The 26,993-nt window shown below is 44.5% G+C and overlaps 1 protein-coding gene across 4 annotated transcripts in view; it reads left to right on the top strand.

Moving 5' to 3' along the window:
- Positions 1 to 26,993, top strand: part of LOC127584828 (microtubule-associated serine/threonine-protein kinase 1-like) — a 178,621-nt gene that overhangs the window by 95,333 nt on the left and 56,295 nt on the right. For all 4 annotated transcript variants that reach the window (XR_007958439.1, XM_052041790.1, XM_052041791.1 and 1 more), the window contains 8 exons: positions 1,841 to 2,050; positions 9,193 to 9,294; positions 12,476 to 12,608; positions 13,962 to 14,029; positions 17,964 to 18,049; positions 19,918 to 20,126; positions 23,250 to 23,388; positions 24,396 to 24,528. Coding sequence is in view for 3 of the 4 variants with exons in the window: in XM_052041790.1 (XP_051897750.1) it covers positions 1,841 to 2,050; positions 9,193 to 9,294; positions 12,476 to 12,608; positions 13,962 to 14,029; positions 17,964 to 18,049; positions 19,918 to 20,126; positions 23,250 to 23,388; positions 24,396 to 24,528 (1,080 nt within the window). In the remaining variant the exon portion in view is untranslated. The remainder of the gene's footprint in view (positions 1 to 1,840; positions 2,051 to 9,192; positions 9,295 to 12,475; positions 12,609 to 13,961; positions 14,030 to 17,963; positions 18,050 to 19,917; positions 20,127 to 23,249; positions 23,389 to 24,395; positions 24,529 to 26,993) is intronic.

Below are 26,993 nucleotides of genomic sequence, written 5' to 3'. Positions count from 1 at the left end.
GTCAGATCATGCCAGGTACGCGGGCATGTACTGCTTCATTTGAATGGAGCAGAACGTTGCCGCACTTGGAGTATTGTGTGCAGTTCTGGTTGTGCTGGAGAGACTGCAGAGGAGATTCACCGGGATGTTACCTGGATTGGAGGACTTGGAATTGGAATTTAGTTTATTATTGATACAGTGAAAAGCTTTTGTTTCCGTGCCATCCAGACAGAGCATTCCATGTGTAAGTACCCCGAGGTAGTAAAAAGGAAAACCGAATGCAGACTGTAGTGTTACAGTTACAGAGAAGGGGCAATGCAGGTAACAAATAAAGTGCAATCTTTAGTTATGGCGAGAGATTGGTAAGGCTGGGCTTGTTTTTGCTGGAGCAAAGGAAGCTATTGGGTGACCTGATTATGAGAGATGTAGATAGTCAAAATCTTTCTCTCATGGGAGGAATTTCAAAAACAAAAGGGCAAAGTTTTAAGGTGAAAAGTAGTAGATTTAAAGGGGATTTTAGGGGTAAGTTTTTTGCCACAGAGAATTGTTGATGTGTAGATCGTGCTGCCAGAGGAGGTGGCGGAATCAGATACAATTACAACGTTTAAGGGGCATTTAGACAGACACTTAAATATACAAGGCATAGAAGGATCCAGTCCGAATGCAGGCAAATGGGATTAGTGTAGATGGGCAAAAAGGTCAGCATGGATGTGATGGGCTGAAGGGTCCATTTCTGTGCTGTACAACTCCATGACTCAATCATCAGCGAGTATCCTAACTCTGACCTTCTGATGGAAGGAAGGTGTTGGTAAAGTGGCTGAAGATGGTTGGGCCTGGGGCAGCATCTTGAGGAACTCCTGAGTGATATCCTGACCTGGGATGATTGACCTCTGGCAACCATCTTCCATTGCATGAAGTAGGACTCCAGCCATTGGAGTGTTATCAAGGACTCTTTAATGCCACACTCAATCAAATGTTACCTTGATGTTGAGGGCAGCTACGTTCACCTCTCCTCTGGAATTCAGACCTTTGGTCCAAGTTTGGACCAAGGTTGTGATGAGGTCTGGAGCCCAGTACTAGCAAAACCCAAACTGGGCACCAATGAGCACTGCTTGATAGCACTGTTGACAATACCTTCATAACTTCATCTTTGATTGAGAATAAACTGGTGGGCTGCTTTTTTGTGAATGGAAATACCATATTGTCAGGTAGCTGTTAGTGTTGTAACTGTACTGGAACAGCTTGTAAAGAGATAAGGCCAATTCTATTGTCTTTATCACCATAGCCAGCTGCTGTTCCTTAGTTGTGTCTGTCCAGAATGAATATGAGGCTTAGGCAGAGAAGTGGCATGGGTTGCCCATAATCTAGTGGAACAGCTCGAGGGGTATGAGGGTTGAACGGATTTACACAGAACAGCCAAGAATGCAAAGGAAACCATTTCACCTGTTGAGAGTACTCAGCACCTGGGGTATAGCAAGGCATGAAATTAGAAGAAACTTGTACACACAGAGGCTTAAAGATTAAATTCTCTCCTGCAAGTGTCAAAATGCTGAGGCAATTCTTCATTTTATGTCAGAGGTTGATCGATTTTTCAAGGGATTATAGAGAAGGCTGGTTTGATCTCGTTGAATGGCAGAACATACTGGAGGGGCTGAGTGGCCTTTTTTGGTCCCAATGCTTCTCGAAGCCTCAATGGACAGAAGGTCTCTTGAGAGGACTGCTCAAAGATTTCTGATTGCCAGTGGGAAATTGACAATCTTGCATGTAAATCTAAAACGTAATAGTTGAATTTTATTTTCGGAACGTCAAATAAGTTTTTCTTTAAATGGAAGTCAATCTTGTGATTTTATCCCCACTATAGGCCACTGCGCAGATGGAGGAGAGGCTGCAGGAGTTCTTCACGGTCAATGCACCGGAAAACGTGCTCCCATTGGCCGACGGTGTCCTCAGTTTCATCCACCACCAGATCATCGAGATGTCCAGAGACTGCCTGGATAAATCGCAAGAGGGACTCATCACCTCCCGGTACTTCTACGAGCTGCAAGAGAACCTGGAGAAGCTGCTGCAGGATGTGAGTGAATTTGCCTGTCGCCACACACCTGGGAATCTGCAGCCCAGCCTCCCACACCAGCACATTGGCTTGTGAGAGGCTATCGCTTGCAAATGATCCAAGTTAGTTATTAATGCAGGCCATACAAAATGCTGGGAATGTTTGCATCCTAATGGGGTGTCTCTATCTTGAACCATCTGTTTTTACCTCTTTACTAAGAAATCCTTTAAATCCGTAGAGGAATCTGAAACTTCAAAATGAGCATGACCCAGGTAACTAAGAAACATTACAATACACCAATGCAGGCATTTCAACTGAAGCAAATCACAGGGCTTAAAATTAGGCCTGAATGGTTGTTAGAACATCTGCTCCTCACATATACATGATAAGACCATAAGATATAGGAACAGAATTAGGCCATTCGGCCCATCGAGTCTGTTCTGCCATTCAATCATGGTTGATTTTTGTTTTCAACCCCGTTCTCCCCCTTTTCAACCTTCTCCCCCTTGCCACTCAAGAACCTATCAATCTTTGCCTTAAATACACCCAATGACTTGACTTCCACAGCCCTCTGTGGTAATGAATTCCGCAGATTCACCACCCTCTGACTGAGGAAATTCCTCCTCACCTCAGCTTTAAGGGACGCCCCTTTATTCTGAGGCTGCGCCCTCGGATCCTAGACTCTCTTAGTCCACTCCACATCCACTCTATCCAGGCCTTTCAGTATCCAGTAGGTTTCAATGAGATCTCCCCTCATCTTTTTGAACTCCAAGTACAGGCCCAGAGACATCAAACACTTCTCATACGTTAAGTCATTCATTCCTGGGATCATCCTTGTGAACCTCCTCTGGACCCTCTCCAGGACCAGCACGTCATTCCTTAGTTACGGGGCCCAAAGTTGTTCACAATGTGATATATACAATTAACCCTGTAACATAGTCACATTCCTAAGAAACCTTGTGTTATAGAAAATCACATTATAACAGAACAAGCTGTAGTTGTCTTCAAAGCACAGGTTTAAACAGCTTTTCCCGATCTCGATCTTGCTATAACCACTGCTCCCCATGTGTTCCCTAATCCATCAATCACATTATAACGAATTTGCATTTTGGAAACATGTTGTTAGCAGAACTACCTACACACTCACACATACACACATTTCCAGAAGGCCTTTGACAAGTTGCCACGTAGGAGCTTGATGCACAAGTTTAAGTTTATTGTTGTCATGGGCATACATAGAAAACCATAGAAAAAACTACAGCACAGAAAACAGGCCATTCGGCCCTTCTAGTCTGTGCCGAAACATTATTCGGCTAGTCCCATTTACCTGCCCCCAGCCCGTACCCCTCCAGACCTCTCTCATCCATGTGTCTATCCAATTTACTCTTAAAAGTTAAGAGCGAGCCCGCATTTACCACATCAGATGGCAGCCCGTTCCACACTCCCACCACTCTTTGAGTGAAGAAGTTCCCTCTAATGTTCCCCCTAAACCTTTCCCCTTTCACCCTAAAGCCATGTTCTCTCATACTTATCTCTCCTGATCTGGGTGGAAAGAGCCTACTTGCATTAACCCTGTCTACGCCCCTCATCATTTTATAAACCTCTATCATATCTCACCTCATTCTTCTCCGCTCCAAGGAATAAAGTCCTAACATGCTCAGTCTTTCCTTATAACTCAACTCCTGAAGACCCGTACATACACAGGCTATAAATGCCATGAAAATTAGCTTTTTGCAGCAGAGGTAAGGTAAGAACTCACAGCACTGGGGGAAGTGTGATATCAAGGACTGACGGCTGGTTTTCGCATGGAAGACGGAGAGTCAGAACAAATGGGTCTTTTTCAGGCTGGATCAATATAGATAGTGGAGTGCCCCAAGTATCACTTCTTGTCTCTCAACTATTTATATTAATGACCTGGGGGAGGGGGCAGGGTGTGAGGTATCCGCACTTATCAATGAGGATATCTCGACTCTGCAACAGGATATAGATAGGTAAATAGAGTGGGTGAAAACATGGCAAGAGGAGTTTAATGTGGGGAAATGTGAGTCATGCACTTCAGTAAGAGGAATCAAAAGGCTGATTAGTATCTAACTGGAGGGACGTTGCAAATGTGTAGAGTACAGAGGGATCTAGGTGTTCTGGTGCATGAATCAGAAAAGATTAGCAGACGTATGTAGCAGGTAGTTAGGAAGACAAATGGCATATTGGCCTTCAGTACAAGAGAGTTGGGGTTTAGACATAGGGAAATCTTATTGCACATGTACAGGGTTGGTGAGGCCACACCCGGAGCACTGTGCACGGTTTTGGTCCCCGTATTTCAGAAAGGATAACTGGCAATGGGAGTCATCCGGAAGGGATTCACTGGGATAATTCCTGGGACGAGAGGATTGTCCTATCAGGAATGGCTAAAGAAGTTGGATCTATATTGTTTGGAGTTTGAAGAATAAATGGTGATCAATTGAAACATATCACGGACACCAGCCTCCCCTCCATGGACTCTGTCTATACCTCTCGCCTCCTTGGTGAAGCAGCCAGCATAATCAAAGACCCCAACCACCTGGGTCATTCTCTCTTCTCTCCTCTTCCATCAGGCAGAAGATACAGGAGCCTGAGGGCACATACCACCAGGCTCAAGGACAGCTTCTATCCCACTGTGATAAGACTATTGAACGGTTCCCTTATACGATGAGATGGACTCTTGACCTCACGATCTACCTTATTATGATCTTACATTTTATCATCTACCTGCAATGCACTTCCCTGTAGCTGTGACACTTTACTCTGTATTCTGTTATTGTTTTTACCCTGTACTACATCAATGCACTTTGTAATGAATTGAGCTGTACGAACAGTAGACAAGACAAGTTTTTCACTGTACCTCGTTACAAGTGACAATAATAAACCAATACCAATACAAGATCGTTAGTGGGTGTGTAGGATGGATGTTGAGATGTTTCCAGCAGTGGGAGAATCTCAAACGAAGGACTGGTATGTGCAGGGATTTCTCCTCACAGAGGGTGGTGAATCTCTGGAATTCACTCTCCCAGAGATTGTGGAGCTGGTTCGTTCGAGATAATTTAAGGGGAGATGGATAATTTTTTTGAAAGATCGGGGTAGTGAAGGCTATGGGGATCTGGCACAAAGGAGGAGATGAGGGCTGTGGCAGATCAGCCATGATCATATCGAATGGCAGGGCAGGCTTGAGGGGCCGAATGGCCTCCTATTCTGTACAAATACACATAACCATAAATGGATATGTATCTATATTTACATAGACCTATACATATGGACACAAATGCATCCACACACTCCTGAAGCAGTCTCTCGAGATCAAGAATGATTTACTTCCAATGCAGTTTTGTAGTTCTGCAGTTCCATGCCCTCGTGTACACAAGCCTCTACATTTACTTACCTACACCAGGTGTGTGCACATTCAGACAAGAAACCCCCACACTTGCACAACTAGCTTCTCAATCATACAAACTCTCAGGCTTTCCCGCTCTCTGCGCCACACACTTGCTCTCTCCCATTTGATAAGATTATGGCTGATCTGACTGAAACCTCAGCTCTGTAGTCTTGTTTACTTGCGGTAAACTTTCACCTCTTTGCTTATCTACCTACCTTAGCCTTAATAAAGTAATCAGAGACTCTCCTTCCACCACCCATTGAAGAAGCGTTCCAAAGACTCATGACCTTCTGAAAGAAACAGAAATGTCTGTCTGTCTTAAATGGGCCACCCTTTATTTTTAAACATGACTCCTAGTTCTAAATTCTCTGACAAGAAGAAATATTCTTGCCATGTTCGCCCAGTCAAGACCCCTCAGGATTTCATATGTTTTGATATAATCCATCCTAAACACTGGTAGATGCATGTCTAGCTTGTCCAACCTTTCCTCAAAGACAATCTGCCCATTCCAGGTAAACCTTCTCAGAACTGATTCACATGCAGTAACTCCCTTCCTTGAGTAAGGAGACCAATGCTATACACAAAACTTCTGATGTAATCTCATCAATGCTCTATATAATTAATGCAAAACCTCCCTACTTTTGCATTTAATTCCCAAGCAACAAACAATAACGTCCTGCTCATTTTCCAGGTTACTTCTTACTCTGCATATTAGCCTTTTGTGAATCACACACTAGGACACCCAGATGCCCCTGATCACAAAGCTCTGTAAAGTCTCCCCATTTAGATAACATGCTTCTCTTTCATTATCCTGCTAAAATGGACAATTTTATATTTTCCCATGTTATACTCCAATTGCCGGATCCTTTATAGTCTCCTCATGTCCTCTTCACTATCAATTGCGTCATCAGCAAATTTAGCAAACACACCTTTGGTACCATCTATCCATGTCATTTATATAGATTATAAAAAGTTGTCTCCAGCACAGATCCCTGTGGGAAGGAGCAGCAAGACACCCATTTACTCTACTCTCCATTTTCTATTAGCCAGCTAATCTTCTCGTGATAATGTTACCACCTACACTATGAGCCTCTATTTTCCACGATAACTTTTGATGTGGCACCTTGTCAAATGCCTTCTGGAAGTCTCTGTATTCCTTGGTTCCTCTTTATCCAGAGCACATGTCACTTCTTCAAATTAATCAAACACAACTTCACTTTCACAGTGGAGACTGCAGATGCTGGAATCTGGAGCAACGCACAACATGCTTGAAGAACTCATTGAGTCAGGCAGCATCTATGGAGGGAAATGGACAGTCAAAGCTTCGAGTCAAGACCCGAAACATCATTTCTTCCGTAGATGCTGCCTGACCCGCTGAGTTCCTCCAGCATCTTGTGTGTTGCTTCACTTTCACAAGTGTTGACTTTGCCTGATTTCCTTGAATTATAAGCGCCCTGCTAAACCTTCTCTAGTAATAGCTCCTAACATTTTCACAATGAACAAGTGGTAAGCCAACTGGCAGGTTTTTTTCCTGCTTTCTGTCTCCTTTTTTGAATAAAGGAGTTACACATGCTATCTTTTAATCTAATGCATCCTTCCTCAATCCAGAGAATTTTGAAAAATTAAATCCAACATGTTAACTGTCTCAAAAGCCATAACTTTTAAGACACTTGAGACTGCAGATGCTGAACTCTGGGGAGAAGCTAATCAGCCTAGCTACTCAACCAAGGGATAACTAGTAATGGGCAATAAATGCTGACCTTGCCAGTGGATTCTGTGAAAGATTTAAAGAAGTAGCTCCATGTCCAGAGAATGCGGCACGGTAGTGTAGCGGTTAGCGCAACGCTATTACAGCGCCAGCGATCGGGGTTCAATTCCCGTCGCTGTCTGTAAGGAGTTTGTACGTTCTCCCGTGTCTGCATGGGTTTCCGCCGGGTGCTCCGGTTTCCTCCCACATTCTAAAGACGTACGGGTAGGTTAATTTGGGGATTAAAATGGGCAGTGTGGACTCGTTGGGCCGGAAGGGCCTGTTACCACGCTGTAAATAAAATTGTAAAAAATTATAACCATCAGATTTTATTCTAATTGCATCTTTCTTTCATGTGCAGTCTCATTCAAAGACATCTATGGCATAAAATGGCCCCATTGTCCATTCCATCTTTGTCAGATGTTTGAGGGAACTATTTCATTAGGGGTACAGTTGTGTGATGGTCTTGTTACTGAATTGACAATCCATTGGCTTAAACTGATGAGTGAGTATCATGAGTCTGAATTCCACCACAGTAGCAGAGGAAATTAGATTCAGTTAATTAGATAAACCTGAAATAGAAAATCTATTATCAGTGATGGTAACCATGAAATTACTGCTTATTGCAGAAACCCATCTTTTCCCAGTCCAGCTTTGGTGTGACTACAGACCCCTAGCAATATGGGAGATGCTTCAATGCTGTCTCAAACATAAAGTTGCTCAGCCTGGGATCAAATAGTCATAGAGTCATAGAGTAATACAGCACAGAAACAGGCCCTTCGGCCCAACTCGTCCATCCCGACCAAGATACCTATCCAAGCTAGTCCCATTTGCCTGCATTTAGCTCATATCCCTCTAACCTTTTCCCATCCGTGTACCTGTCCAAGTATCTGTTCAATGTTGTTATTGTACCTGCTTCAACCACTTCCTCTGGCAGCTCGTTCCATATACGCACCACCCTCTGCGTGACGAGATTGCCGCTCAGGTCCCTTTTTAAATCTTGCCCCTCTCGCCTTAATCCTATGCCCTCTAGTTCTTGATTCCCCTTCCCTGGGAAAAAGACTGTGTGCATTCACCCTATCTATGCCCCTCATGGTTTTATACACCTCTATAAGGTCGCCCCTCAATCTCCTACACTCCAAGGAATAAAGTCCCAGCCTACCCAACCTCTCCCTATAACTCAGGCCCTCAAGTCCCGGCAACATTTGCACGTCCCTCCCTACCATCAAAACTGTGAGGCACTGCCTCAAGGAGGCAGCATTAATCATCAAAGATCCCCACCATCCAGGTCATGCCATCTTCTCACAGCTACCATTGGGACAGGAGGGACAGAAGCCTGAAGTCCCACACCACCAGGTTCAAGAATAGCTACTTCCCTTCAACCATTTGGTTCTTGAACCAACCTGCTCAACCCTAATCACTACCTCAGTAGAGCAACAGCATGGCCTATTTGCACTACAATGGCCTTTGTTTTTTTTTGTTCTAATTGTGTTCTTGTTTAATTTATGTTCTTCTTGTGAACGTTGTGTCTCAAGTAAGTTTTTCATTGCACCTGTGCATACATGTACTTGTGCATATGACGATAAACTCGATTTGACAAATCTTCTTTGCACTCTTTCCAGCTTAATGGTGCCTTTCCTATAACAGGGTAACTAAAACCATACATAATACTCCAAGTGCGGCCTCACCAATGTCTTGCGTAACTAGTGAGGGTAGTAAATGTTGAACTTGCCAATGGAATTTGTGAAAGATTAAAAAATGTTAGCTCCGTGTCCTAGAATAAATAAATAATATCCTCCCTATAATTTGGCTGTTAGTGCTGGTGGCACCATTGGGAGAACTGATTGGGGTGCAGTCTCCTGATCATAATGGTGCTAAGGAGGTGAATTAATACCAGCCGATACCCTGGGTGCTCTTTATCTTTCATGTGTGTTCCTTTGGCTCCCTTACCCTCGCAAGGGTGTGTTGTAGGACAGCTCTAAGATGACCAATGTCTCTAACTCCCTCCAGGCTCACGAGCGTTCAGAGAGTACAGAAGTTGCCTTTGTGACACAGCTGGTGAAGAAGCTGCTTATCATCATCGCACGACCTGCACGTTTACTGGAGTGCCTGGTGAGTCCGCTTTGTGCAGCGGGGGATGGTGCTGTTCTTTTGCTGTACTACACAGCGGTTCCAGTGTGATATTCAAAATGGAGCCTTTAACAAAGCAAAACCAAGTAACATGGGTAGACCTCTTGCAGGTCACATTGTTAGCATATTTACTCCCCACAAGCATTGAATGGCAGTCTTGCTAAGCCTGTCCATTTGTTGTTATTGCCAATGTACAGAATAATAGAAGCTTATACTAGGAGGCTGTTCAGCCCATCATATCCATGCCAGCCATAAGTGGGCTATTTAGCTTCATCACACTTCCTGCAAGTCACAGCTCTTCCGGTGCTCATGCAGGTGCTTTTTAAAAGTGGTGAGTGTTTCTGCCTCCACCACACCTCCAGGCAGTGAGTTCGATCCCCAACATGCATCCCCCAACGTTTCCACACAGCTTTCCCTGCTGAAACACATCCACCTGTGTCCATGGTCTGTGGACTGCTTTGAACCCAGATGGTCACCACTCCCCTTTCAGTCCACTCACCGTGACTCAGTGGTTTACTCTTCCATCTCCACCAATACCCTCTCCCCTACTCACAGCAACTTCCAATGGAACCACAGGAGAGGCAATACCTGCCGTTTTACTCCTTCTGTCCCACCACTCCAAGGACGTAAAAACTAATTCCAAGAGAGGCAGTGATTCAGTTCCACTTGTAATTCAGTGCACTGTATTTGTTGCTCACAACATGATTCCCTCTACATTGGATTGGGTGACGCCCTTGTAAAATGCTTCAGACCCTGAGACTCCAGCTTTCAGCAGTGTTAATTCTTCATTACACTCCTGCCCTGACCTCTCGGCCTTTGGCCTCTTGTACTGTTGCAATGAAGCTCAACGTAAGCTTGAGCAAGATTCCCTCATCTTCCTGACTGGGCAGGGCTCATCACAGATCATCAACCTGTAACATTAACTGTTTTTTTTTCTCCACAGGCGTTGCCTGATCTTATGGGTATTTCTTCTACATCTTCTTTTACTTCAGGTTTCCAGAGAGTATTTTGTATCTCACAGTCCCAACATTGTCCTTTGTTTTTATCTCTCCTTTATCCTCATTCTACTCCATCTATGTACACCTTCTCCAGACAGATCGGCAATGATTAAACAAGCCTCCTCTGCCCTCTCGCTTAGCACCATCACCATTTGCACAGCAGTCTCTCTTCACCTCCTCCTTATCAGAGATATTCCCTTTGTCCTCTCCACCCCTCCTCCTCTGCTTGTTTTCTGACCTCTCCCAGTTCTGACCAACAACTTATTGACCTGAAATGTTAACTCTGTTTCCCTCTCTGTAGATGCTGCCTGACTTGCTGAGTTTTTCTCGTGTGTTCAGTTTTTATTTTGGTCATTTGGCATTGGCAAGTGAGTTCTACAGCAAGAGCCCTCCTCAGCACCCCTCCCTCCTCAAAGTCTCCAACCACGGTCTGCTTGGAAATTGACATTACACAATCCCACAACCCATGTACCTAATCATCAATTTCATAATGAGCTGGTTCTCAATCGATCCCACAACTTCAGGGAGAATGCAAGAGGGATTGTGGAAATATTTTCTTTTCATCGGTATTAAGACCATTGCATTGTTGACCTGTCTGTACCTGTCAATCCACAACACAGCCCACGCCACCCCATGACAAAGGACTCAAATCATTTACCTTTTGAGTCTAACACTGATTGTGCAATCCTCCATGTGCAATGAGGGGCAAATCCTCAACTAAAAGCAGAAAATGCAGCAGATACTCAGAAGGTCAGGCAGCACCTGTGGAGACTGAAGCAGTGTTAACATTTCAGGTCAGTGACCCTTCGTCAGTGGACAGATCCTTATTGTTCAAGTTGTTCTTGCACACTTGACACTGGAGGTTTGGGTGGGTATGAATGTAAAATACCAATGCCATCCTGACCACTAGGTGGCCACTGCCAACTCAAGCCCAACATGGCCAATGACAATCCAACTTTACCACAGCCAATCCGAGCACAGCCCAATCACGGTCAACCAGACCCCACCACAGTGAATGGCAACCGGACCCCACCATGTCCACTATCATCCTAGCCCTAACATAGCTAATGCCAACCAAACCCCACTACAGTCAGTGCCAACCCAACCCAACCACAGTCAATGCCAACCCAACCCCAACATGGCCAGTGCCAACAGGACTCCAGCATGACCATTGGCCAACCAACCCCACCAGAAGCAACACAAACTCAATGTGACCACAGCCAATCTGACCAGCCAGAACACGGCCAATCCAAACCTGGCCCAAGCCTGAGGACTCATAGTTTTTTTTTCTCTCTAACTGACCTGATCACATTATAACAATGTCAAATATGCTGCTGACCTGTTGTACACCAAATATCAACTGAGAACAAGAGATACATATAGTAGTAACTGAGCCAGTCATCCTGATCAGATAAAGTGCTACGTGGGCTTCTTTTATCAGGATGTACACCCAATCTGATCCAAAGCAGAAACATACAGTTGAGTCCTATTGGCCTTGGGTCAGGCAGTGATTCACATCCATGCAAGCTCATACCTGAGCTAGTGGAGTCTGATTCACAGGGGTCCTGAGGAAAATTATTAATTGGAATGCCTGGAGGAAATATTCCCCGACAGACATTACGATCCTGAAAACATATTGACCATGACGCTGACTCTAGTTGATTATCACAGGAAATCTTCCAATAATCATCACTCAGCTTGGTCCATTGATGGTCAAATGAATCCACATTTTTTTGATATTCTATTTTAATTTATTCTCCCAACATGCATTGCTGGCAAGACCAACGTTCACTGCTTGTAGACCTTCTAGAAATGTTGGTCCTGCTAATAAGACTCACTAGGCCTCTGTTGTTGGAGCAGAACTGGAGTCACAGCTAGCCCCAGACAAGGGTAGAGATGTCTAGTCTCCTTCCCTACATGGCGTTAATCATTCAACTGGATTATTAACTTCTAATAGCCCCAGGATAATTTTTTAAAGATAATCAAAGCTGACTTTTGGAAATGGATCCCAGACTGATGAGTTTCCTCGGAGCTGCTCAGTAACTTAGCAGGAAGAATGATGTGAACACCACTTACACAGAAGCAGCTCCAAGGTGATTGATTTTAACAAACTCGGTGTGGTGTGAAAGTCCCTCAGAACTGTTCTTTATTCCCCCACTGTACAGGAGTTTAATCCAGAAGAATTTTACCATCTACTTGAAGCAGCTGAAGACCATGCTAAGGAGGGCCATGGGGTTAAAATCGACATCCCACGTTACATCATCAGCCAACTGGGGCTGACCCGAGACCCTCTGGAAGGTAGGAACAAGCTGCCTTCTTGTCTCCTGTCTTCATTGCCTTGAAGTAGTTGCATATCGCTCACTGTGCAATATTGCCAACCTCCAGCCCTTCATGGAGTCGTACAGCACAGAAACAGGCCCTTCGGCCCACCACGTCCATGCGGACCTTTTTGCCCAACTACATTGATCCCATTTATCCGCATTAAGGTGTATCCTTCTACACCTTGCCTATTTAAGTGTCTATCTAAACACCTCTGAAACATAGTAATTGTATCTGATTCCGCCACCTCCTCTGGCAGCACGTTCAAAATCAGCAGTCAGGAAAATCATGAGAAAGCTTATCATATTTATAATTCAAGAGTAATAATAAAAAGCCAGTCTGTTTTTATAACTCTTAGAGGGGCTTTGACAGGAGGACGTGGGTTGAAGATAATTTGCAAAGGGGAGAGGAAATATGTTTTCAGGCAGTGGTCTTATGACCTGGTGTCGATTGTCTGAAAGTCAGGGGGCATAACTAATCTTCAAAAGACAAATGAATAAATCTACCAAAAAGGAAAATTTGCAAGGCTTTTGGGAAAGAGTGAGAGGTGAAGGGTATTCTTTCAAAGATACAGCACAGCACAATGGCCTGAATTGTGTCCTTGCTGTTGCTGGGCCCCATTACCTCTGGTTAAGAGCCAGTACACTGGTTTGGGAGACTGTAGTGTAAAGTGGATCCATGCTAAACCCAGGATGCACAGTTGTCTCTGCCCTGTTGAGGTCACAGCCCCAACTTGTGCCAACAAAGGTTCCAAATGAATGCAGACCCTCGAGTTCTCAACCCCTGAGTGTTGGCAGACTAGCTGACTGTGACCAATGCCACGGCTAAGATCTGTCTTGACACCCACTTGGCTTCAATAGATGTGATCAAGTCTAGGAAATCCCATAAACACTGGGAGCACAGAATTTCAGCTTAATAAAATGGCCCCTAGCAGGTTAATGGTGGGAATGAGTGGCGTCAGTGGGGGTTAGGGGATAGAGAGGAAAATAAGTCTTTTGCAAAGAAAATTATTTGACATAATACAAGTAAAGAATTATTTGGTTTTCAAAAGAACCCTGATCTCCAGTACAATGGCAACTCAAGTTATAGACTACTGAACACTGTCTGAATGGAATTGTCCTTCAGAGTAACAACTGTAGCTTAATAACACAGGTAAGGAAATTAGATGGATTAATCCACTCAGCCTCACCTTGTGTTTGTCTGCTTACTGCACTCTCTCAACCTGTACTCAGTAACCTGTGTTGGGAAGTCAAGGTTTCCAGCTCCTGCATATGTGAGAAGCCTGTCAGACCCGACATACTAAGTTACCTGTCCTTGTGTTCTTCAACACAGAAATGGCCCACCTGGACACCTATGACAATGCAAGCCTCAACACCCAAGAGTTGGTCGACCTCATTGATGTGAGTCACGTCACACACTGTTATATCTTGCACTTCGGTTTGTCGTTAATCAATGGAGCTTCATTGTCTTTCCTCCCCCTTCATCTACAACTCTGCACTGTGATGTGTGCTTGACCTGTAACCAGATGCTGATTCCCATTCCCACTGGGCTGACTGCCTTGATCCTTCCTATGGGCCTTCCAATCCCCCCTTACCCCAACTTTGTGTGTGGTTGGTGGAATTGAGTCCCAGTGACCATGAACCTTGTACTGTTTAATTGCAAGGCCCACCGTTAACTTCAGCACTGTTGTGTGATCAGCTGGGTAGTGAGAACCAGCAGGTTCATTTCAACAATAGTTTACAGCTTTCCTGTTCTTTGGAACATAGAACAGTACAGTACAGGAACAGGCCCTTCAGCCCACAATGTTGTGCCAAACCAATTACATTACTAATAAAATGCCCAGCTAAACTAATCCCTTCAGCCTGCACGAAGTCCACATCCTACCATTTCCCTCACATTCATGTGCCTATCTAAGAGCTTCTTGAACGCGCCTATCGTATCTGCCTCCACCATCACTCCTGGCAGTGCATTCCAGGCACCCACCACTCTCTGTGTAACAAACTTGCCCCACACATCTCCTTTGAACTTACTCCCTCTCACCTTAAATGCATGCCCTCCGGTAGTAGACATTTCAGCCCTGGGGAAAAGATGCTGGCTGCCTACTCTATCTATGCCTCTCATAATCTTATAAACCTCTATCAGATCTCCCCTCAGCCTCTGCCGCTCCAGAGAGAACAACCCAAGTTTGTCCAACCTATTCTCAAAACACATGCCCTTTAATCCTGGCAGCATCTTGATAAACCTCTTCTGCACCCTCTCCAAAGCCTCAACATCCTTCCTATAATTGGGTGACCAGAACTGAATGCGATACTCCAGATGCGGCCTAACTAAAGTTTTATAACGCTGCAGCATAACTTCCTGACTCTTGAACTCAGTGCCTCAACTAATGAAGGCAAGCATGCCATACACCTTCCTTACCGCCCTATTGACCTGCGTAGCCACTTTCAGGGAGCTATGAACTTGGACCCAAAGATCCCTCTGCTCATCAACACTGTTAAGGGTCTTGCCATTTGTAAGGCTCTTTACATTTGATCTCCCAAGGTGCAACACTTCAAATTTGGCTGGGTTGAACTCCATCTGCTAGTAATACTAGTAATTAAATGCCTAACTAAACTAATCCCTTCTACCTACACAATGTTCATATCCCTCCATTCTCTGCACATTCATGTGCCCATCTAAGAGTCTCTTAATGCCTCTATTATATCTGCCTCCACTAATATCTTGGCAGCACATTCCAGGCACCCACCACTCTGTGTAAAATAAACTTGCCCCACACATCTCCTTTGAACTTACCATCTCTCACCTTAAATGCATGCCCTCTAGTATTAGACATTGCAACCCTGGGAAAAAGATACCAGCTGTCTATTCAATCTATGCCTCTTATAATAGAAGCTTCTTTCAGGTCTTCCCTCAGCCTTCACTGCTCCAGGGAAAGCAAACCAAGTCTGTCCAACCTCTCCCTATAGTACATGCCTTCTAATTCAGGCAGGATCCTGGTAGACCTCTTCTGCACCCTCTCCAAAGCCTTCACAGCCTTCCTGTAATGGGGCGACCAGAATTGAATGCAATACTCCAGATGCAGCCTAACCAGAGTTTTATAAAGCTGCAACATGACTTCCCAAACTCTTGAACTTAATGCCTCGACTAATAAAGGCAGGCATTGCCATATACCTTCTTCTTCCATTCTGTCATGTTCAGCTCAAATCCAACCTGCATGTGAGCTGAAGGTCTCTTGTTTCCAATACCTTAACTGAGCAGTTTGCTGGAAGCTCTTCCACACTACTGGGCCCATGTTGGTGAGGGCAATAGTTCTATATCTCCACTGATGAGGCACTTGATGATTCAAGTCTTTTCCAAACTGGCTGTCAGGCTCTACAAGCTCAGCTTTGGTTCCTTAATGTTCTCAATGATTATCGAGGATAGGCTTGAATCCTGACTGGGATCCCTGTGGTTAGGATGAAAGTCTCTGTTGCTCCCTCACTTTTGATCTCCTCCTGTCTCTATTTCCAAGTTCAGCTGTCCCTGGCACTGGTCGAAGCAGTTGTCTGCTTCCAGCCACTCCCCAAGTGGGAAGCGAGCTGAGAGTGTTCAGCACTCGGAAACCTTAGCAGTCTCCGATCCTCAGGCAGCAGAGGTGACGTGGGATTGTTTGGAGACACTGTGGTGACAGGGAAAGGCAGACAAGGACAGAGACAGCAAAAGGGAGGAAGAACAGAGTGTGGAGGGAGCAAAGAGCAACAGTGGGTAGGAAGACTGATGGAGATGGATTCACAAGTTGGGAGCAGGAGGGCAAAATCTCAAAACGTAGCAAGTGATAAAGGGATTGCAGGAGAATCAGATGCAAACATAGAAAGAGTGTGAAACAACACCTACTTCTAGATGTAGTTAAAAAACAAACTGCTGGAGGAACTCAGCGGGTCAGGCAGCATCTGTGGAAGGAAATGAACAGTCAACATTTCGGGTCGAGACCCTTCATCTGGAATGACAGTCCCAACGAAGGGGCTTGATCCAAAACACGTCTGTCCGTTTTCCTCTATAGGTTCTGCCTGACCTGCTGAGTTCCTCCAGCAGTTTGTTTTTTTGCACCTGATTCCACTCTCTTGTGTCTCCTTGTACTTCTAACTTATTGCCTATTTTGCACTCTGTTCTCTCTGCGTATCTTTAACACTCTTACTGTCTCTACTTTTCTGTTATTTCCTCCATACGCCATGTTGTGTGATCATTCCCTCTTGCCCTCTGTCTCGGCCCCACCTCTGCTGCCTGTGGATATGTACACCAGCCCGAAATGGAGCAAACATCATTTAACAGTGCAGACCTGTCTCAAGGATGCCTGACAGAAAGCAGACATCTGTCCACAGTAGTGGCAAGGATGGCTGATATTTGGAACTGGCTACAGCTCACAAATCTAATGGAAACGTAGCTCTAAATTTAGCATGGACTTGAGTCAGAGCAGATGGGAGGTAGTGTTGAACCTGACCAGGGACCTCCTGAACAACGAAGAAATCTACTCTACTATAGCTAACATGAGTAGATTTAAAGTTTAACTTCTTTAAAAGCAGGCTACACCTTTCCCCTTTCCACAGACTCAAACCGCTGGGTAGTGCAGTTTACTGCCACTTGGTGTTAAGAATTCCTTTGCCATCCAACAGCAGGGGTTGTGCATAGGGCAGGGGAATCCAGTATGCCCCCCTCCACCCCGATAGACGTTAATCACATGAAGAAAGCCTGTGTGTGTGCATCTGTGTACAATACGTGTCCATTTAAGGTGTCTCTCGAAAAGGGTCAGATTTAATCCTTGTGCTCACCCCGTGGAGGTGTCATGGTGACAGAGAAGAGGAAAGAGCAAAAATCAATGAGAGAGACACAAAGGTGGCTCTCGGTGTTAAATCAAGTTATAGAGAAACCCTGTCACCTCCAGTTCAGCTTCCTTCTGGATAGTCTCCCTTCCTCCATGAATTTTGCCCAAAAGCTGCTGCTGGTCTTGTAACCCCGCAACAATCCTGCTTCTGTTAGCAATGCCTCAAGCCGAACGTCCTCACCTTTTAAATCTCTTCATGACCCCACTGCCACTTTAATAAACTCTCCAGCGCTTGTCTCTTGCCAACTCTATTTGGTAGCAACCATACCTTAAACTGCCTAGGCACCCCTACCTCTCCCACTTCCCTCCGGACAAAACCTCACATCTTTCATCCCTCCTAAAATCTCCTTTGTCTCAATGCCCAATTTTCCTTTTTTGATTACACAGTTTTAGAATATTTTGGTTATATTTAAAGAGTTGAATGAATGCAAGGTGTTGAAAATCCCACCCAAACCCCGATGTTTGATTTGCCACAGGGTCGTGGATCCGCTGGTAAACCCACAAAGGCACCATCTGAAGAAGACTTTGATACCATCAAACTAATAAGTAATGGAGCATATGGGTAAGTTGTGTAGTTATTGTACAGGTGTCTAGATAGTGAGTGACTGATCCAGAGAGCTGAGCTTGAACCTGCGATGGTAGCTAGGGAGTTTAAATTCAATTACTTAAATCAATCTGGAATTAGTCTGGAAATAAGTTGTCACAAAATGGGATTATCACTGACATCCTTCAGGGAAGGAAATCTCCAGACCTTACTTGCTCTGGGTCTGTACGTGATTCCAGACAATCAGCAATGTTGCTGACTCTTAGCTCGACCCTGAACTGACCCATCTCCACTCAGTTAAGGGGCATTTTGGGATGGGCAACCTTTCCCCTTGTTGTGATGTGAAAATCCTGGCACTAAAAGGTCTGGTCTGCCAACAGCTCCCTTGAGATGCCAAGTAGAGATGGGAAATGAATGTTTACCTTGGCAATGGTACCCATGTTCCATGAATAGAAAAAAATAGGAATACAAATACTTCATTTACTTCCTCGAGAAAGAGGGGAATGTTACTTTATTATAGGTAAATATTGAAGGAAAATCTGGAATACAAATAAAATAATTCTATTGCTTTATATGTGGCAGAAATGAAGTTGCAGTATTTAGTTGGACATACTCCTGGAACTTGCATCATTTCCCAATTCCAATTATTTTTAATACTAATAAATAAAATCATTGACTTAGGAACACACACATTTGCTTCCTGTAACTAGGCGGTATATCCCAGATTGCTACAAGCAGATTCCTGATTAATTTTTAATTCCTAGAGGCTCCAAGGCAATTATGGAGCGTCGGCAACCGTGTATTGGAGTCCAAATTCCTCCCAGCCAGAAGAGCAGATGAAGCACCAGAGGATATTAGCATGCTGCTCTTTTACAAATGGGAGTTTATGTACAATTGGAACAGATGGTACAAAAGTTATGACCCAGAAGGATAGAATTTGTGTGACGAATGGATGGACTCCAACATTATCCTTCAAATCAAGATGACGTAATGGCAAGATTGGGAATACTTTCCACAAGGGTTCAATGATCCTTCACTTTTGAACACAAGTTGGCAGATAGAGGTGTAAAATGAGAGATGAATAGGAATTAATCAGCCATCGGTATCTCAGGGAATGTTTGGAGACATCATAGAGACAGTAGGAGCACATTCAGCCCTTCAGATGAGTCCTGGTCTAACTCCTTTGTTGTCAGGTTCCAGTTGGCTATTTGAGTAGAATCTGTGCATCCTGTTGTACATGTGAAATTTGGGACCTTTGAAGTCAAAGAATTTCTGAGTCAGATTCACCACTATTTCCAACTGAGGATGGATTTCTAGGTAACATCATTACTGAATGAACATTAATTAATCTCAGTAGCGAAAATTTCAGTTGTTCACCTGGCTTCAGAGGCGCTGGGGGAGCAATTTCCAAATTTCCTGATTTCACTCCTGGAGAGGCAAGTAGGGATGCAGTGTGCAGGTTCGACCAGTTCTTGGACTGATTGGTGCAGACAGGACACTGTGAGCTCAGACTGATTGTCTGCCCCAGCTAGTTTTGATGTGGATTCAGATCTTCCACTTGTCCAAGATCAGTTTGGCCAACCTTTCCATGAGTCCCAGCTTTCCTGTTCTGGGGAGCAGCTTGGCCACAATCCTTCCTCTTGGTTCGACCTAGCATTTGCGGATTGGACCAAACTAGATATACTGTGCTTTTCCTGGGGATAGCATTGGTGCTTCCGACTTGTATTCTAACTAGCTAAACCTATCATTTTAAATGCATGCGTCACCAGTAGAAAAAGAATTGTGGCACACTGGCAGCACAAATAGTTCAATTAGACACCAAAATCAGTTGTATTTGCAGTAGAAACTGGTTACTTTAAATGAATGGGTTCTCATTTTGCTTTCAGTGCCGTATATTTGGTGAGGCATAGAGAAACCAGGCAGCGCTTTGCAATGAAGAAGATAAATAAACAGAACCTGATTCTCCGAAACCAGATTCAGCAGGCATTTGTGGAGCGTGATATCCTTACCTTTGCAGAGAACCCGTTTGTTGTCAGTATGTTTTGCTCCTTTGAGACCAGGCGTCACCTCTGCATGGTAATGGAATATGTAGAAGGTGAGTCATTAGACTGTCACATCACTAATGGCTGGAAATCTTAGAGCTTTAACATTAGTGAACAAATACTGAAATATATTTCTAATGATTTTAATATTAATAAACTTGCATGTAGTGAGTATATTCTTCCCGATAAGAATGGAGATAGTCAGTTAATTCCCTTCTTGGTAACCTCACCGTTGTGAGTGGCTGAGTTTGATTCTGTTCCCATAGTAGCTATCCTCCACTCACTGCATGCTTATGGAATAATTAGCCTGCTTTTATTGAGAGACATTTGTTTAGTTTACACTAACTCTGCTTTTTATTCAGACCCCATGTTCTGAGTAAGTGGTCCACAGGAGCAATGCAGTGCTGCGGACCCGCCGAGCTCCTCCAGCATTTCGTGTGTTGCTCACCTGGATTTTAAATTTTTTTTCAAAATTTTATTTACAACGTGGTAACAGGTCCTTCCGGCCCAACGAGTCCGCGCCGCCCATTTTTTTAAACCCAAATTGACCTACCCGTACGTCTTTTAGAATGTGGGAGGAAACCGGAGCACCCAGAGGAAACCCACGCAGACACGGGGAGAACGTACAAACTCCTTACAGACAGCGACAGGAATTGAACCCCGATCGCTAGCGCTGTAATAGCGTTATGCTAACCGCTACACTACCATATCGCCCATCACCCACCAGCTCTCGCTCCACCCTTTCCCCCCACCCTTTTATCCTGGCTTTCTCCTCTCTTTCTTTCCTGTCCTGAAGAAGGATCTCGGCCTGAAATGTCGACTTTCCATTTCCCTACGTAGATACTACCCGACCCACTGAGTTCCTCCAGCATTTTGTGCGTTGTACATTTGTCTGTTTGCTGTGAACCATTTCAAACTCACAGCATCAACAATAGATGCAGTGTATTAACAAATGGATGAATACTTTCTGTGGGAGTGGGAGAGTATGAAAACAGTGGACTAAAGTAAATCTGCAATCTACAATGATTTAAGGCTTCTGCATTGGAGGAGGGACCTGTAGATTTCACTAAGCATATAAGCGAATATTGTCTTCCAAGTCTACCCCTGGCCACACAATTGTATCGTGTGTCACATCATGATTGATTTGCCATCCCATCCACCAATTCAGGTTCGAAATGGTAGGCATGCAATATGCCAGTGGTGATTAGTCATGCTATAACGATGACATCAGCAAATGTACTGCCTTTAGTTGTGACAGGCTTCTTCAGTCAAACACAAGCATACCCTTGCACTGGGACCATCTTGCAGAAGATCAGGGAAGATTCCCCTGGGTCCTGGCCAATATCTGTCATTTGATCAACAACAGCAAAACAGATTAGCATAGAATTCCCTCGACACCTACAGAGGTGCATTCTGTCACTGTTCAGCATGCCGACAGCTGTAGTCAAAGCTTTGGTGCTACTGAACCAACCTTTACACACTGCATCAATGCAAAGAGCAGCCTGAAGAAATGAGATTCCGTGGGCTGTTGCTGTGCCCAGGTTGGGCACAGGGCTTCTAATGAGTGGGAGTGGGGCTGCATAGAAAGTTGTGGGTCAGGAGAGGGTGGGAGTCGGGGTAAAAGTCAGTGATTGTTGATAATGGTAGTGATTGGTGGGGGGATGTTACAACTGCTGATCGGAGGGGTGGGACTCTGCATTGGATAATTAGTGCACGGGGCTAAGGTCAACATGGGCCAAGGTCATGACCTTGAGAGTTCAGCAGACATAGGGTTGGGGCCCAATGGAACTTAAGATGTACCTACCCAACTGGTCTGGGAGCTACTCAGGGAGGTCTCCTTTAAGTCGTATGGAAGCAGGCCAGACAAGCATGGGAAAGCCTGCTATTATAGGATTAGCCTGCAGACTCCAAGGAGAATGAAAATCCTGGAAGTGGCATCCAGATGTGCACGGCACAGCATGCCACCCTGCGAATTAGGGAGTCCTCTTGTGCATTGACTGTCAGATGCAGGAAGAATCTAGAATGAAAATCCCAATCTATGCAATCCATGCCGTGAGTTCACAACCATAGAATTCAGCTCACTGAGTGCACAATGGTGTGCGATCTAATTTTGGCAATTACCTTGTCACTGTTACACAGCGCTGTTCACAAACTGACTGCCATGTTTCCTACATTGCAACATTGTCTGTAAAATGGATCTTATTCCATGTAAAGTGCTTTGGCTTATCCTAGATGATGGTGGGCCAGATAAAAATCTTTTATATTTTAGAACATGTCTGAGTTGTGTGATTCTTTGGAATAATTCTGGTCCATTTGGTTGCATTCTTCCTGGTGTTAATCTGCTGTACCTGGAATACTTGAGATTCATAGCTGCCACACATCCCTCTTCCAACCCCTCTCCCCCAAGGTTTAATGACTGGCTTCTATAACTGCATGATACCGTGTTGGTTCTAATGGTCCCAGCAATAAAGATGTGTAAATGAAACAGTGGACCTTATTCATACATTGGGGACTTCAATCTTCATTTCAATCTTGCAATCAACACCTCCCATCCCAGTGGAAGAAATCTTTCACAGGAAGGTGGGGAGCATGCTATTTAAGAAGTAGGATTCTACTGTGAACTAGTTTATGCAGTTGAGCTGTTTATGTTAGTTAGAGGCAAGCTGCAAAGTTGCTGAATATAGATGCACCAGATGAACTGTTTTCACTCAGAATCCTGTCTCAAGCACTTTCCAATGCAAAGTTGTGATTCACTTTGCAAGCGCTGAAATTCTTGACAAGCACATAACCCGCGGTTAGGATGATGCATAAATTGCTGGATCTGTATCGTAGGAACATTGGACACATGTAAGCCTTCCAGCTCCTCAAACCTGTTAAATTAGATAGTAAGTGATCTGCATCTAAACTGCACTCACTCACTGCTTCCGTATACATTCCCCAATAAACTCCCTGGAAGCTCAGTTTTAAAATTTCCCAATGATCTCTAGCTTTGGGAACATTCAACTGAGAGAATTCATTTTGCTTCACCCCCTCCAAGAAGGAGATGCTTCTCTGTTTCTTAACAAATCCTTCAGTCGACTCTATCAATTCATCCATTCATCTGTATTTAAGTGAATATCAACCTAGCCTAGCAACCTTTCCTCACCGTTTGACCCTCATGCCATTTCCCATTGCAGGGGGTGACTGTGCAACATTATTGAAGAACATTGGCGCTCTACCAGTGGACCTGGCCCAGATGTACTTTGCGGAAACTGTCCTGGCTTTGGAATACCTACACAATTACGGCATCGTTCACCGAGACCTAAAGCCAGACAAGTAAGTTTAAGACTGGAAAGTGGAAACAGAGGCAGGAAACACTCATTGGGTCAGGGAGGATCTGCTGGGAGGTAGAGTTGACACCTCAGGTCGGTCCTAATGAAACATTAACTTTTTCCCTCTCTTCATGGATGCTACCTGACCTATTGGGCATTTTCTGCCTTCATAATAGAAGTTCTTTGGGTTCCAACTGCTGCACACAAAGCTTCCTCTCACTCCGTTAGTCTCACCCTGTTGATGCATCTTTCCCTTCCTCCTAACTCGAACCACAAACCGATCAGTTTGTATATTGTTGCATTCAAGGGAAGCCTGTGTTCATTTTTCCAGCAGCCCTCTTGTATGTGGCATTTGGAAGTTTTTGTCTGCACTGATTAGGTTAAGTAGCGACGATCCTTTGAGGCAGTGACTGTCTATAACAAACCACTCAATGAAGGCAATTTCACAGCTTCTGCTGTTTTAAGGAAACAGTAATCATTTGGCATTTAGCCTGAAGCAGAAAATGTAATCAGAGGCTTCAGTCCCAGCATCATTGAGGGGGAGAGTGTGAGGATATTTTACATAGCGCAATTTAAAACAAAAATACTCCCACAGGAATCCCAGGGAGAATAAAATGGTGAGGTGGGGTTTAATCCTTTGAAATTGGCAAATGGGTAATATATTGCTTTTCAGTTCTTAGGTTTGAAATGTTACGTTACATCACAATTCCATATTATGTGAATAAAAGGTTTACTTAATCTTTCAGTTTAAACAATGGGAAGGGGCTCAGTCTGCTGCCATAGCCTACAGGTACCTCAAGGCATGGTACTTGTATCCATCAATATTTCTGCAGTAGACGAAGGGATGATACTATTTGGCCCCATGGAGCAAAAATCCTTCTGACCTCCCCGGGTATTCAATTATGAGCCACTCGAAAACTGCAGGAAACCCTGGGCAGTCAGTTTGCTTGCTGAATCTTGTTAAGCATTGAGTTCTGCCAGGTGACTACCCCAATGTTCCTTCCTTTGCAGCCTCCTGATAACGTCAATGGGCCACATTAAGCTTACAGACTTTGGCCTCTCAAAAATCGGACTGATGAGTCTCACGACAAACCTCTATGAGGGTCACATTGAAAAGGATGCCAGGGAATTCTTGGATAAACAGGTCAGAACATTAAATTCTTGCTCTAACTTCCACGCCTGCATCAAGACTTTATGGTTATTTTTACTAAGAATGATGTTGCAAAATGAAAGAAATGTTCTACCTTCCCTCAGCTCAATTACAGCAAGGCTTCATCTCCTCCTAAAATTCAGCACCAGGATCTTCCCCTGAGTAGGGTAACTGCAGATTGTGTGTGGATCCAATTTTGATAAAGCCTTGCCTTGCAAGTTATCAGAAGGAGATTAGGGTTCAGTGTGAACTGGGCTCAAATGATGGGAGGTTTTGAGATGTTTCTCATATTTTCTTACGACATGGAAGGAGGCCATTTGGTCCATCAATTCAATGCTGTCAGAATATTCCCATTAGTCCAATTCCCCCACTTTATTCCATATAACCTATTCTCTGTCACACCCCTATCAATGCCCCCTAGTCCTCCTCCCACTATCAACTCAAGGGGTAATTAACAGTAACCAGTTATGTCTTTGGGATGTCGGAGGAAACCAGAGCACCCAGGGGAAATCTAAGTGCCACTGGGAGAACGTGCAAACTCCACACAGACAGCACCTGAGGTCAGGATCGAACCTGGGTCACTGGAGCCACTGTACCTTCCTGTAAAAACCTTGGAACAAGAACCCTCAACAGCCTTCAGTGAAAGGGGTACCGATCCCAACCAAGTCCCACAGGTCAAATGGCAGTGAGGCACTTCAGAGAATTGTGCAAACTCAGGGAAGGCAGTCCTAGTGGAGTACTGAGGGAGTGCTGCACTGTTGAAGGTACCGTCCTTTAAAAACCCTCTGCCTTCTCAGATGGGCTCAAAAGATCTATTCTGATGACCTGCCATTCTGGCCAATATTGTGCCTCAACCACAAAACATCCTGGGTAATTGTCTGCTGTTTGTGGGAGCATGCAGTTGTCGTGTTCACTACATTACAACATTGGCTGTAAGTGCTCCAGGGTATCCAGAGGCTGTGAAAGGTGCTATATAAATGCAGTTCTCATTGACTTTTTTAAACCAATGTAGAACTCTGATTCCTTTTCCTGAATCAGGGACATTTAGAATATTACAGCACAGAAATGGGCCCTTCAGCCCACAGCATTCATGCCAGCCTTTCTGCCCTTCTACACTAATCCCATTTGCTCACAGTAGGACTGTACCCTTCTCTGCCTTGCCGATTTAAGTGTCTGTGTAAGTACCTCTTAAACATAGTAATTGTATCTGATTCCGCCACCAGCACGTTACAGGTATCAACCACTCTGTTTAAAAACTCTCAGATCCCCTTGAAAACTCATCTTATGCTATGCCCTCTTGTTTTTTCATATATCCCCACCATGTGAAAAAGATTTTGACTGTCTACCCTATCTATTGCCTCTCATAAAATCTTATATACTTCCCCCAGCCTCTTTCACTCCAGGGAGAAAGAGCCCAGCCTATCCACCCTTTCCTTGTAACTAAAGCCCTCCAATCCAGGCAACATCCTAGTGAACCTCCCCTGCACTCTCCAGTGCTCCATCCGGCACAATCACATCTCGTGTTGTACTGAGGTGGACTCATCTGGTGAAAGGTTGGAGCTGTTCCATTTATACAACCTATTTGAGCAGTGATTGATCCAGGAGCAAGATGTCCACCTTTGTTTTGTCTCCCAAGCCTCCCATTTTAATTATCTCGACAGCTGCTCGCCATCAATCCTGCACTACCTCTGTCTGACTGGCCTGGAGAAGCAGTCAGCAGTGTTGTCAGTTTAGTGCTTGTTCTAACCTTCCTTAAGCAGTGAATGGAAGGACAAGAGTCTTGACAAAAGATGAAAAAATAACCCAGCTTCATCCCTGAGAAAGGAAATGAGTAACAGAGGAGGCTAAATGTTTCTGGTATCAAACATGTGCTCTCCATGGTGTAAGTGACACCCTGCTAGTGCTTTAAGCTCAGCGGGAAATTGAGGGGATTGATGTCCCTTAAATGTTCCCCCCTGCCCAAATTTACTGCTCATTGATATGTAATAAGGGCATAAGGGCAGGCACGATATGTATAAGGGCAGGCATGGTAGTGTAATGGTTAGCGTAACGCTATTACAGTACCAGCGACCCGGGTTCAATTCCAGCCACTGTCTGTAAGGAGTTTGTGTGTTCTCCCCGTGTCTGCGTGGGTTTTCTCCGGGTGCTCCGGTTTCCTCCCACATTCCAAAGACATACAGGTTAGGAAGTTGTGGGCATGCTATGTTGGTGCTGGAAGCATGGCGACACTTGCGGGCTGCCTGCAGAACTCTCTACGCAAAAGGATGCATTTCACTGTGTGTTTCAATGAACATGTAACTAATAAAGAAATCTTATCTTATAATATCAGGCATGGTTTAATTCAACCTCCTGTGGGATTCCTTCCCAATCAACTTGGGTAAAATCACCCCAAGTTTTGTCTGTTTTGATCTATAACCTCCAGAGCTCTGTTGTATAGAACAGTACAGCACAGGAACAGG

This window comes from Pristis pectinata, chromosome 31, assembly GCF_009764475.1.
Source record: "Pristis pectinata isolate sPriPec2 chromosome 31, sPriPec2.1.pri, whole genome shotgun sequence".
NCBI classification, from domain to species: domain Eukaryota; kingdom Metazoa; phylum Chordata; class Chondrichthyes; order Rhinopristiformes; family Pristidae; genus Pristis; species Pristis pectinata.
Note: the sequence above shows the minus strand (reverse complement) of the source record. Positions and strands in the feature narration are given on the sequence as shown.